The 14371-nt window shown below is 45.0% G+C and overlaps 1 protein-coding gene across 1 annotated transcript; it reads left to right on the forward strand.

Moving 5' to 3' along the window:
• The first annotated feature begins 228 nt into the window (after nucleotides 1-228).
• Nucleotides 229-7019, forward strand: LOC135184931 (ovalbumin-related protein X-like). The gene is made up of 7 exons (XM_064161164.1): nucleotides 229-396; nucleotides 1564-1614; nucleotides 2241-2369; nucleotides 3133-3250; nucleotides 3470-3612; nucleotides 3875-4030; nucleotides 5930-7019. The coding sequence occupies exons 1-7, from the start codon at nucleotides 229-231 to the stop codon at nucleotides 6326-6328; spliced, it is 1164 nt and encodes a 387-aa protein (XP_064017234.1). The 3' UTR covers nucleotides 6329-7019.
• The last annotated feature ends 7352 nt before the right edge of the window (nucleotides 7020-14371 follow it).

Genomic DNA, 14371 nt, shown 5'->3' on the forward strand with positions numbered 1-14371 from the left:
CAGCAGTTGGATTTCACAAGAATCCAAAACCATGTTTGCCTTTTAAACCCACATCATCAGATTCTGCTTTCTGAAAAGCAGCAAGTTCAGAGGTTTGAGTGCACTAATTACAATTAGTACATCTCATCAGAAAGTCAAATCCTTTCTGTTTGCATTTTAAAACAAGTGCTACATGTCTCTGCCACACAGTCTTCTTTCTATTTTTTTTCAGGCAACACTGATTTCACAATGGGTTCTGTCAGTGTAGAAAGTGCAGACTTTTCTTTTGATGTATTCAAAGTGCTGAAAGCCCAGCATGTCAACGACAACATCTTTTGTTGTCCCCTGAGCATCCTTTCAACCCTGGTCATGGTCTATCTTGGAGCAAGAGGTAACACTCGATCTCAGATGGCGAAGGTAAGTTACTTGCATGGGTGTAAAATGACCTCTGGTTGTGCTTGGTGTTCCATCTAAGTAACATCACTGAACTACATTATCCATTGACACCTCTCTTAATGTACAGGAAATAAGCCAAAATCACAAAATGAAGGACTGGATTGTGGGTTATTTAGAGAAAATATTTTGAAAAGCCCTGGTCCCTTTTCACTGACTAAGGGCAGTTAGTTTTGACTTCAAAATAAACCCCTCAGGCATAATAGCAACATTATCAGTCAGCATATTTTATAATACCCTTTTTTTCAGACTTCTGACATCTTCCAGATAAGATTATCAAGTTGTTGCATAGTTGTTTATATATATATATATATATATAAGATCAGTTCCAGGAAGAGAGAAAGACAAAATATTATTAGCACTATATGATATGCAACCCAGTTTATTTCTAGAGGTCTGCAGGGAGACCTTAGAGCAGCCTTCCAGTGCCTGAAGGGGCTCCAGGAGAGCTGGGGAGGGACTTGTGACAAGGGCTGGGAGTGCCAGGCTGAGGGACAACGGCTTTGAGGTGGGAGAGGGGAGAGTGAGAGTGGAGAGTGAGGGTGGTTAGACACTGGCACAGGTTGCCCAGGGAGGTTGTGGAGCACAGAAGCACAGAATGTGATCAAAGATCACATTTGTGCTTCTGTGCTCCACAACCTCCCTGGAGGTGCTGAAGGCCAGGTTGGATGAGACCTTGAGCAAGCTGTGCTGGTGAGAGGTGTCCTTGCCCATGGCAGGGGGTTGGCACTGGATTATCTTCAAGGTGCCTTCCAACCCAACCCAGTCTATGATTCTATGAAAAAAGTGGCCTTTACAGTCTCCAAGAAGCCCACAGAGGCCATAAACCAGTCAAAAGATCACTTGTAAATTTTTAGTTCAGCTGTGTTCTCAGCACTTTTTTTTCCTCTTGAGCAAAAAACTTTACCTCAGGCATCATGTGTAAATCTCAACTTTACATCATTTTTTAGAATGGAATAGAATAGAATCAACCAGGTTAGAAGAGACCTCCAAGATCATCCAGCCCAACCTATCACCCAGCCCTAGCCAATCAACCAGACCATGGCACTAAGTGCCTCATCCAGGCTTTTCTTGAACACCTCCAATTTTGGTCATGCTTATAATTTCTACCACTGACATTTTCTCTTTCAGGTTCTCCACTTTGACAATGGCACAGGAATTGGAGAAACTACTGATTCCCAGGTAGAGAAATAAATTGATCTCCCTTTTTGTCTTATTTTCCCCTCAGAACAAAACTAGAACTGTTCTGTCTCTCCTCCTGGCAATTTCAGACCCTGCCAAAAATAGAGTAATGCTCTTGAATGGAGAAGACCTGAGGAAAGGAAGGTATAACTCACTGATTTGTTAAAAAAACAGGGAAAGAAGGCAAGTTGCACATCTTGTGCCAGAACAAGTGACTCTGGGGTAGATTGCTTTGGGCATCAGGGTGCTTTGCTAGGCAAGTGCTGCTGGGGAACAGCACATGAAAAGGGCTCAACATCTAGAGTAAGGGTAGAGCAGTTAGATTTGCAGCTGGGAGACTCCAGAGCAGGAGAGGGAGATGCTGAGCAAGGAAGAGCACATAAGTCTCAGTGGCAGGAACATCACTTTTGCAAAAAGGGCATTTCAGGACACGTATTATGAGAAGGCTGAACTTGTTAGCTCAGTGCACCATCACCATAGCACCTGCTGTCTCAAAGGTGACAACCCTATGTCTATGAAGCACAACTTTGAGTCTTAACTGACAGGGACAACCCTTTAGAGTCTCATGTCCTAGCTGAGAAGAAGCTAATGCAATATGTCTTCCTATTTTCATGTCACCACCTCAGTGTGCCACTCCTGAATACATCCGCAGTTCATTGAAGGACCTTCTCTTAGACATCACCAAGCCAAATGCTTCATACTCACTCAAGATTGCTGACAGGCTGTATATTGAAAAAACATACCCTGTTCTTCCGGTGAGTAGCACTATGGCTTCAGCAAGATCCCTCAGCAAGGCCTCTCTGGCTCCACTCTAGGGAAGCACCAACAAAAATGTCCCACTGTCTGGTGATGAAGCCGTGATTGTGATCTGATGATGAAGCTGTGATTGGGAGCCATGAGGAGAACTGGTTCAGAACAAGTTTCAACCTCCCTGTGGCTATTAGGTGGAGATCAGGAAAAGTATAATGGCACGAAATACACCCATGTTGCAGCAGTCCTGGATGTAATTAAGATTGCTGTTCATTTTCTAGAAAACAGCTTTTAGTGGGAAAAAATTTGTGACTTTTAATGCATTTTAAGGCATGAAAAAAGAGACTAAAATTTTCAAAATTGGATTTTTTTTTTTCAAACCCAAATATCAAACCTTCCCAGGGAATGAAAGCTTTGTTCTTGCAATCTAAGGACATTAAGAACATAGTGTTTAAAAGAAAAAAAATAAAAAGGGCAGAAATCCTTAAAAATATCCTTAAAAAATTTTGCTAAACTGAAGTTTTTTCTGGTAAAATGAAGAAAATATTTCCAAATTGTAACTTAGACTTATATTTGAAAGAAAAGTTCCAGGCCTAGGTCTTTCCTGTCCATCTCTAAGATTCAACTGAAGGAAATCAGCTGGGACTGACATGTTCAAACGTGGGTAAATGTTCCTTGAAACATTCTGCTTCATGTCACAATCTTTCATTTCACATTCACATTTTCAAGTTATCAGGAGTCTGACAAGTGCAATCCTTCTGCTTATAGGAATACTTACAGTGTGTAAAGGATTTCTATGAAGCGGAGCTGAAGGAAGTTAACTTCAAAACAGCTGCAGAGGAAGTAAGGCGGCTTATTAATTCCTGGGTGGAGAAACAGACAGATGGTAAGGACAAATGGGTAGCAAATACTTTCCACTACCTACCATAATCTATGCCCTTGTCTTCTTTCCCTACAAAGTCCAAAACACATGAGTGAAGCAAGACACAGGTTGCTTACTGCTGTGGAAAAAAACCTCCACAAGCTGACTCTCCACATTGCAGGCATTTGTATGCACCAGAGGTGGTGCATCTTACCTACTCTCTGTCTTCTTTCTTTCTTAAAGGACAAATAAAAGATTTCATTGTGCCGGGATCTGTTGGTCTTGATACTGCACTGCTATTTGTGAATGCTGTGTACTTCAAAGGGCTATGGAAGACCTCATTTAAAAAAGAAGACACTCAGGAAGTACCCTTCAATGTGACAGAGGTAGGAGGGAATGGACATGGGTTCAGGCAGGACATCTGTTGGCTTACACAACAAAAGGCAAGGAGCATTTGCAAGAGCTGTCAGATACAGACTAGGCTTCCAGGGCACTCCAGCAGGAAAGAGAGGAAAACAGAGAGATACTCTTCTTCAAAGACAGCATGCTTGAAGATTGAGTCCTGTCCCTTTTGAAGAGCTCATACATTTGCCTGCCTAGGGAAAGAATTGCTCCCCAGTTACATGATCTTATGTTCTATTTATGCAGCACGAAAGCAAACCTGTGCAAATGATGTGTCAAAACAGCACTTTCAGAGTGGCAGAGGTGACTTCAGAGAAAATGAAGATCCTGGAGATTCCATATGCCAGTGGAGAGCTGAGCATGTTGATACTGCTGCCTGATGACATTTCTGGCCTGGAGCAGGTATGGCTTTGTCAGGGGGGGCATAAGAAGTACCACTTCAGTGAGTCTTATCTGCCATCAGACTGTTGTTTGATGTGAATTTACACCTCAGGTACCCAGGTAATGGTTGTGCTGGGCTGCAAGAAGAGCAGCATGGAAGTCCCTCAGTGCTACCAGGTACTTAGGTATAGATGGCTCTCTTAGGAGAGCCCTGGACTCCATCAAACAAAATAAAGCTAAAGGAGTATAGTGCTGCTGTAGCCCTGGAGAAAAGGATATAGCTGGTTTTTATATCTCCACTAGATATCAGAAATGGACATGCTAGCAGAATCAATTTTTCATTACATGTTATTTCAGCCTTCCTGGAGACAAAAAACTTTTCCCATGGGAAATAAAAAATGGAAGTGATAAGGAAAGATTCCAAGAGCTGACTAAAAGAAAAACAGGGAAATTAACATTAGAATGAAATTAAAATAAGGGAAGGGACAAATAAAACATGTTCAAGAAGAAACAGTTTTGAGATCCATTTGTTTTGATCATAGAATCATAGAATGCACAGGGTTGAAAGGGAATTCTGAAGGTCACCTAGTCCAACTCTTCTGCAGTAATCAGGGACATCCCCAACTAGATCAGGTTGCTCAGACCCCAACAAAACCAGACTTTAAATGCCTTCGTCACCTCCCTGGCCAACCTGTTTCAGTGTTCCATTACTCTCATAGTAAAGAACTTCTTAATGTCCAATCTAAGTCTACCCTTCTCCAATTTAAAACCATTGCCCCTTGTTCTAAGTGCTACAGGCCTTTGTAAACAGTCCCTTCCCAGCTTTCTTGTAGGCCCCCTTCTGGTGCTGTCAGGTTGTGATAAAGTACCTCTGGAGTCTTCTCTTCTCCAGGCTGAACAACCCCAACTCTCTCAGCCTGCCTTCAGAGAAGATGTCATCTTATAGGAGATGTCTCTTATGAGATGTCATTTCATAGGAAATAGGGAGTTGATCTGCTAGAAAGCAGCCCTGTGGAGAGAGACCTGGGAGTCCTGGTGGATAACAAGTTAACCATGGCACAGCAATGTGCCCTTGTGGCCAGGAAGTCCAATGGGATTCTGGGGTGTATTAAGAAGAGTGTGTCCAGTAGATCAAGGGAGGTTCTCCTCCCCCTCTACTCTGCCCTGTGAGACCTCATCTTGAATATTGCATTCAGTTTTGGGCTCCCCAGTTTAAGAGGGACAGGGATCTGCTGGAGAGGGTCCAGTGGAGAGCTACGAGGATGATTAGAGGACTGGAGGGCATGGCTTATGAGGACAGGCTGAGGGACTTGGGACTTTTTAGTCTGGGATAAAAGAAGACTTAGAGGGGATTTGATAAATGTTTATAAGTATCTGAAGGCTGGCCAGGAGTGGGGAGGACACAGGCTCTTCTCACTTGCTTCCTGTGTAAGTTGCAGCATAAGAGGTTCCACCTCAACACAAGGGGAACCTTCTTTACTGTAAGGCTCACAAAGCACTGGAACAGGCTCCCCAGGAGTGTGGTGAAGTCTCCTTCCCTGGAGACTTTCAAGGCCTGTCTGGATGTGTTCCTCTGTGATCTGTGCTAGATTGTATGGTCCTGCTCTGGCAGGGGGAGTTGGACTTGATGATTTTCTTGAGTCCCTTCCAACCTCTAACATCCTGTGAACCGTATTAAAAAAAAAGAAGAAAAAGCCTTGATCTGATGAATAAATCTTTAGATTAAAAGTTTTAGAGACCTTCACCAAGGCAAATAAGATATAGGTCATAGTCAGGAGAAAGCATACAGGATAAACAAATACATTTGAGATTAATAGTGCAAAGAAAGTAAATGGCAAAAAAACCCAAGTGGTATAAACACAGTTGTTAAAGCCATTGCACTCTTGTCTCAGGCATTTCATTCCTTACCTCTCTTTGCAGCTTGAGAACAAAGTCAGCTTTGAAAAACTCACAGAGTGGACCAGTCCTAATGTGATGGAAAAGAAGAGAGTCAAAGTGTACCTCCCACGCATGAAGTTTGAAGAAAAATATAACCTGACCTCTGTCTTAGCAGCCTTGGGTATGAGTGACCTGTTCAGCCCCTTGGCCAATCTGTCTGGCATCTCCTCAGCAGAAAGCCTGAAGCTGTCTGAGGCCATCCATGAGGCACACATGGAAGTCAATGAAGAGGGCACCTCTATGTCTGGCTCTGAGGATGTGTTGGGAGACATCAAACATTCCCCTGAGATTGAGTTCAGGGCTGATCACCCTTTCCTTTTCGTGATCAGACACAACCCAACCGACAGCATCCTCTTCCTTGGTAGATACTCTTCTCCCTAAGGAGAAAAAGGAGCTGGAAATAATGCTTGTCTCCCCATCAGAAGCAGCTCCCCTTTACTGTAGTACTGTAGTATCATCTCTTCAATATTTTCTGCCTTCAGTAGCTTGATATTTTTGAAACAGTTCACAGATTTTCCTGTCTTTAGTTGCAAGTGTTTCTGCTTACATAACCTGTAGTCAGGACTTAAATCCAGGACTGATCAAGAATTCCAGAAGATAGTTTAGGAATATTTCTCATCATCGTTGAATAAGCTGAGAGACAGAGCCAGTGTTGTAATTTTTGTAAGAAAGCCTGCCACTGCTACTGAGAATCTATTTTCTCCATTGAAGTTCTCTGAAACAAACACATCTTTCAGAATAATCCTGTTCCTTTCTGTTGAACGTACTGGGCAATCATCCTTGAATTGATGCCTCTACTACATGGAGATGAAATTCTAAACTTCAGAAAAAAAACAACTTCTCCCAGGAATGCATTTGGGCTTCTTTGTGCTGCAGGTACTGCAAGGCTGTGCTTCCTGTTCTGAGGAAGCATACAGAAAGCCTGCCATTTCTTCATAAATCATCATGTCTAAGTACAGCTTCTTCCTGACTCACATAATTTCCCATTGTCATACCAGTGACATATCAATGACTTTATGGATGTTAATTGGTGGTCCTTCTATTTATTCTAATAAAAGCATTGCAAACCAAACATGTTCTTCTGGGTTACTGCATCACAGAACTTGAACCATACATTATAGTGGGTAGTTGTTATTTACAAAAGTGGTTTAGGCCAGGGTTTAGATTTGGTTTTCCAAACAAGTTCATACTCATATATGAAGTCACTAAACAGCTTAATTATAAAAAAACCCAATCTAATCTTAAACAAGTTAAACCCTACAGTTCCTGTTCTTACCTTCATCTTATAGAACCAGGGAATCATAGAATCAACCAGGTGGGAAGAGACCTCCAAGATCATCCAGTCCAACCTAGCACCCAGCCCTGTCCAATCAACTAGACCATGGCACTAAGTGCCTCAGCCAATCTTTTTTTAACACCTCCAGGGATGGTGACTCCACCACCTCCCTGGGCAGCCCATTCCAATGCCAATCACTCTCTCTGCCAACAACTTCCTCCTAACATCCAGCCTATACCTCCCCCAGCACAACTTGAGACTGTGTACCCTGGTTCTGTTGCTGGTTGCCTGGCAGAAGAGACCAACCCCATCTGGCTACATCCTCCCATCAGGTAGCTGTAGACAGCAATGAGGTCCCCCCCGAGCCTCCTCTTCTCCAGGCTGCACACCCCCAGCTCCCTCAGCTGGGGGGAAGGGAAGGGGTCTCAGGTGGCAGCAAGGCCAGCAGGGCAGTGGCCTCCCCAGTAAGATATTCAATGCTGCAGTTCCAGATATTACTGCTATAGTCCATTGATTCCCAAACAAACCTGCAGCAATGAGGTAGGTCAAATATCAACATAGGAGGCTAGGATCATACATCAAGGTGGTCTTAATATGAAGACTGCTGTACACCACTCATATAAATACTGACCTGATAAGGCACAGGCAGGTGCTGTGCTGTGATACACTGTGCTGCACATATCACTTGGCCTCCAGGTCTATGCTGTGCTGAACGCATCATACAACTGCAGGATAAGCTTTGCCTGCTATGCCTAATGGAGAAGCTTGTAGATGATCCTGAACTGACACCTGCTGTTGTAAAATTGCCTTGCTTGCTGTGGGACAGGAGGGCAAGTTGATTTAGCAGGCTTTGAGACCAAGGTAAACTGCACCAGAAGATGTTTGTGTTAAATGAAGAGCTGCAAAGCTGTTCTGCCAAAGACCTAAAGGAGAGAGTCTTATGAAGAAAGCATGGCCCTGTTCTGGCTAAAACTGATGAAGCAAAGCTCAACTGACAGAACATCCAAATTCAGAATGTATTCTGAGGGCTGTAGGGAGACTAGGAAGCCTTCCAAGGATGAGACCCTGTATGATCAGTCTGGGGTCCATGGTGCTCAGCAGACACGAGCTGACTGCCAGGGAGCAGCAAGGGCTAGCTTCTCCTCAAGGAAAGACAAACCCAGAGGCAATCTGTATCCCACAGTCAGAAAGCTAGGAGCCTCACCATCCTGGGCTCAGTCCCACAGGACCTGAGCAGAGCAGGCCCAGAGATCACAGCTCCAACCAAGAGTCCAGATCATACAGCAATGCTATGACTGTGAGGGGGGTCCAAAGACAAATCACATCAGAGCTAGACTCAGGTACAGTGATCAAAGGCAGGGCCAAGGTGACAATAGGAGTCCTTGGCCAGGCACGAGCATGGCTGTGTTTGAACTACACCTCTGATGTATCACAGAGACGGACTGAAGGTCCAGGGCATAGCTTATAGCTCCTGGGCCCATGGGTGTGAGTTTGGCTGCTGGGGACCATCAGAGGCCTGTCACTCACTCACTGTTTCCCTACAGCACTCACCCTTTCCTCAGACCGGTTCCTGGGCAAACCCCTTCCACACAGCTGGACAGTCCTTCCCCTGCCTTGTGGCCAGGCAGCCCATGAGGCTCATTGGCACGGCATGGCCCCTCAACTAAGACCCTAAACTCTCACACCATGTCCCTTTCCAATCCACACTTGCTGCCCTGGCTCTGTGTCCCCTGAAACAGCCCACTGACCCCCTACAGCCCCTGGGTAACTCTGAGGCAAGTCTGCCCTTAGCCAAGCTAAGGAGTGAGGACACATCTTCCTCAGAGGGCAGGCTGCTGTGTCTGAGCTAACAGCCTTTGGCCCTGGCCTCCCCTGGGTATCTCCTTCACCTGCCCGCACTCTAGCGGCCTGTGGTGCCCTCCCGGAGCCATCAGCCCCCGCCCCAGTGACACTGCATCAGGGCCTGTCGCCAGATCCTTGCCCTGCCTGACCATGGGCCCCAACCTGCTGACCCCTTTCCTGCCTTGACTTTGGCCCTGCTTGCCACTGTGGCCCTGCTGGGTCACTGGACCTGCTCCCAGTGGTCACTAGCGGGCTGAATTCCCAGCTTCTGCACAAGCAACTGCAAGCAGCAAAGCTGCGCGGCTAAGCAGCATCCAGTGCCCAGAGCAGACGCTGACCCAGCGCTCTGCCCTGTGCTGCCAGCAAGGGGAACTGCGCACTGGGGCCGGGTGCGGCCCTGGCCCTGCTTTTCTCCTGCTTACCGCAGCAGGGTAAAAGGCTCATCAAGGAATGTCTGTGCAATTGAAAAGCCCACCTCATGAGCTGGCTGCAGTCCTGCCCCTGCGCTTCACACGGTGCTAGAAAACCCAAGCACAACAGTGAGCCCTTCTGGGCTCAGCCTATGGGTGAGAAGTTGACACCAAAACTGTGTCCTCCCGGCCCAGCCCAGAGCTGACATCTTCTGGTGAGATCTGTGGCCGCAGCTGTGCTGAGTGTTTGCTTTATCCGGGGTGATTATGCTTTAGATTGCAATTGGACTTTCTTAGAGCTATATGGTGATTTCTGCAGCTTAGTGCTCATCATTATCAGCCTTTTATATGTTGCACGTGTAAATAAACCACATTGTTCCTGCAGCTGCTGTCAGACCTGTATTCATGGAGTGGTGTAACTCATGCATCTGACTGCTTCAGTGCAACTAAAGCTACAGCAAAGCCAGGCTGCTGTGCATCTGCTGTCAGACCTATATTGATGGAGTGGTGTAACTCATGCATCTGACTGCTTCAGTGCAACTAAAGCTACAGCAAAGCCAGGCTGCTGTGCATCTGCTGTCAGACCTATATTGATGGAGTGGTGTAACTCATGCATCTGACTGCTTCAGTGCAACTAAAGCTACAGCAAAGCCAGGCTGCTGTGCATCTGCTGTCAGACCTATATTGATGGAGTGGTGTAACTCATGCATCTGACTGCTTCAGTGCAACTAAAGCTACAGCAAAGCCAGGCTGCTGTGCATCTGCTGTCAGACCTACAGCCACAAGAAAATTGTGCTACTCGTGCAACCAACTGCTCTGTCCAAGGGGAACCAGACTTCCAGGAGAGCTAAGCTTTTAGTGTGGACCTGGTGTTGGACCTATAGAAACATATCTATTAAGAGATTAGTCCAGTCGCATCTAGACCCTCTGATCTGTGAGGACCGGACACAAGGGGATCCATCTAAATGTATCCTTCACACAACAGCTTGGTTTTGGACTTGCCCTGTTGCTGAATTGCTTAGGATTTGAAGGGTTGGTTGCACCTACTACTATTTCAGGGTCTGTCCTACTTTCCTTGTTCAGTTTCCATAGAACTGGGCCCTAGTTAGTGACTCAAACATCCCACAGGGAACAGCCATTTTTCAGTGCTTGGTGGCCTTGGGCTCTGTAGATGGACCCTCTTCTTTTGCTGTGTCCATGTTTGATGATGGACCCTGTTATGACATTCAATTCTGCCTACTTGAGGACAGATCTCGTGGTGTGCCCAGCATAGTGGTGAGGCCAATACCCACCCTAGGGGTGATCCTTGACCCATACTTGTCCTCATGGAGCAGTCTTGCTCCTGCTGCTCTTGGCAGTCCAGGCAATTTTCCACTCACATTGTTGTCTCCTTAGTCTATAGCTCTCCAATATGACTACAAAGATGCTCTTGGAGATCAGAATATTCTGAAAGTCTTACTAAAGTCATAGGGTACAAACTGCTTTGCTTTCTCCTTTGATTTCTCACTCTGGGCAAAACGATTTCTCTCTCTGTGAATGGTTGCTTTGGTAGCTCTTTGAAAGACAGCTTCCAGATTCACAGTGAGAATGAGGACAAATGTAAAACAATTTACATATTCCTTACACCAGTAAAGGAGCAGAAACAAGGAGGATTGCAAAATCTTGAGTTCTGTGTAGGGTTTTGTGACTGAGTGAGAGGCTTTGGTCTCCAAGCTGGCCCAGACTTCCTATATTTTCGGATTAAACATTGCCTTTTATACTCTCAGGTCTTCAAGACTTGGGTACTCAAGAGTTGACAGAGTTTAGAGACAGCTCCACAATGAAATCCCTGGAAGACAATAGGGCACCAGAGTCTTAGCTGACCTCTTTCTTGGTACAAACATTGTCAAACCAGGATCTGTGACAGAACTGTTTGCATGGCTTTACACAGCTGTGCTGGACAGTACATTACCAGTTGTCCCAAGTAGCCTTGAACTGCAGGAAAGTTTACTTAGTCTCTCTCTAGACTCCATGCCAAGCAGACCATACAAGAATTTTTCTTATTTCCTCTCACTTATATTAGCACTGACTAAATGTTTTCAGGTATCTACAGGCATGTCTTTGAGAATAGATGATAAAAAGTTCCTTGTCTCAGTGACAGATAAAACTTCCTTCTTTACCTTCTTATTTCACCAGGATATATCTGCGTGGGAGGACCATTTGGTCTACATTGATGTACATATTAGAAAACAATAAAAAGAGCTAAGTAGACTGCATGTACACAACTTGTTACTGGTGTTTAATTTACCAGATGGTGGAGATTTTTGATTATCAATGCACTGGGATACTCATTCTGCATTCCTTTTCTCCATCAACACAGTAATATACATTTTATAAGTAGAGGGAGTGTTTTCTATCAATAAAAGCAGACAATATTCAGGCTTCCTTAAAGGCTGACGCAGAAGCAGTAGATCTGACTTAAAGAGTTCTTCTGTCCTGAAGTATCTGTACACATATCAGCCAGACTAACTGTGGGAAAACAAAACCAAACCCCAAACCAAACAAAGCCAAAACACTTCACTGATACCTGGTAACACCTTGACAAGGAGAAGGCAGATTTCTATGGCATATTTATTTTCACAAATGGGAGCAGACTGAGGCAAAGAAAATGGCACTGTCTAAAATGCTTCCACTCTTTAAGAGAGATCATAATTATCTCCATATACCTTTTTGAAAATGACATAGAATCATAGAATCAACCAGGTTGGAAGAGCCCTCCAAGATCATCCAGTCCAACCTAGCAACCAGCCCTAGCCAGACAACTAGACCATGGCACTAAGTGCCTCATCCAGGCTTTTCTTGAAGACCTCCAGGGATGGTGACTCCACCACCTCCCTGGGCAGCCCATTCCAATGCCAATCACTCTCTCTGTGAAGAACTTCTTACTAACAACCAGCCTATACTTTCCCCGGCACAACTTGAGACTGTGTCCCCTTGTTCTATTGCTGGTTGCCTGGGAGAAGAGGTCAATCCCCACCTGGCTACAACCTCCCTTCAGGTAGTGGTAGACAGCAATGAGGTCTGCCCTGAGCCTCCTCTTCTCCAGGCTGCACACCCCCAGCTCCCTCAGCCTCTCCTCATAGGGTTTGTGTTCCAGGCCCCTCACCAGCTTTGTCACCCTTCTCTGGACACCTTCCAGCACCTCAACACCTGTCTTGAATTGAGGGGCCCAGAACTGGACACAGGACTCAAGGTGTGGCCTGACCAGTGCTGAGTACAGGGGCAGAATAACCTCCCTTGTCCTATTGGCCACACTGTTCCTGATGCAGGCCAGGATGCCATTGGCTCTCTTGACCACCTGGGCACACTGCTGGATCATCTTCAGCTACTATCTATCAGTACCCCCAGGTCCCTTTCTTCCTGGCTGCTTTCCAGCCACTCTGTCCCCAGCCTGTAGCACTGCTTGGTACTCACTTGGAGATTTTTCTCCTTTTCAAAAATCACAGAGAGCTTTGCAGAGGTCAGAATGTTTCCTTTGCTGTTTGTCCATTCTATTATTCCAATACAGAACAATAGCTGTTATAACTTAAACACTTTGGTAACTGGAATACGCTTGCTATTGTATATTATTATTGTCCCACAGAGCATGAACACTCCTTCAGCTGGATTTCACAGTTCCTCTGTCATCTGCTAGGCCATTAATTTATCCATTGAAGATGTGCATGCCAGAAATGCATTTGGACTTGACTGACTTTTACTTCATCTTAGGCTACATTTTGCTATTACTCCCTGAGAATTAAAATTTGCTACAAACCCTCCACACTCACATAAAGAGCTTTAAAAACTATATTCCCTATTTTCAAAGCAAATGTGCCTGGTTTTGACTGTCATCTCAGTTGGTTGTCTCACACACACTTCCTCTGCTTTTGTTAGTAGATTAATAAGTCAAGGCCTGATCTCACTTATATCCTCCCTTGCACAACTCAAACACATTTTCTATATTCAGAAATGATCACTTGAAAGAGCTCTGCTTACTACAGCCACAATAACAAATCATAGAATCATTGAATCAACCAGGTTGGAAGAGACCTCCAAGATCATCCAGTCCAACCCATCACCCAGCCCTAGCCAGTCAACTAGACCATGGCACTAAGTGCCTCATCCAGGCTTTGCTTGAAGACCTCCAGGGATGGTGCCTCCACCACCTCCCTGGGCAGCCCATTCCAATGCCAATCACTCTCTCTGGGAAGAACTTCCTCCTAACATCCAGCCTATACCTACCCCTGCACAACTTGAGACCAATTATTGACAGATAATTCTGTTTTTCATCACAAAGAATTCTCACATTTTAAATTTTTATTAACATCACAGTATCAAGCTACAAACCAGGCTTAAGGGAAGGTGAACATTATCATAGAATCATAGAATCAACCAGGTTGGAAGAGACCGCCAAGATCATCCAGTCCAACCTAGCACTCAGCCCTTTCCAATCAACTACACCATAGCACTAAGTGTCTCATCCAGTCTTTTCTTGAACACCTAAGCTACACCTAAGGAAAAGTCTAAGCAACAAGGCAGCTTTACCCCACTTATAAATCAGGCTGAGCAGAGAGCCTAGGGATCAGCAGGTTTTACTCATGGAGGTGAATAAGACTTTAGCAATGATCTCATTTTTTCTCCAGTTCAACAATCCTGATGTACTGGTGGCAACTACTGGGTTATACAGATTGAAAAAAAAACTGATATTTGCTCTCCTCTCAATCAAAAATGGACCCATTCAAAATAAAAGCTGACTTAACCCCACTAAATTATTTTTATGGTGTCAAAGGTCAAGCTTCTGAAAAGCAGCAGCGAGAAGGTCACATATCAGACTGTATAAATTCTCAAGGGCTCTACCAGTCTGTATACCTGCATCTG

Source organism: Pogoniulus pusillus, chromosome 21 (assembly GCF_015220805.1).
Source record: "Pogoniulus pusillus isolate bPogPus1 chromosome 21, bPogPus1.pri, whole genome shotgun sequence".
Taxonomy (NCBI): Eukaryota; Metazoa; Chordata; class Aves; order Piciformes; family Lybiidae; genus Pogoniulus; species Pogoniulus pusillus.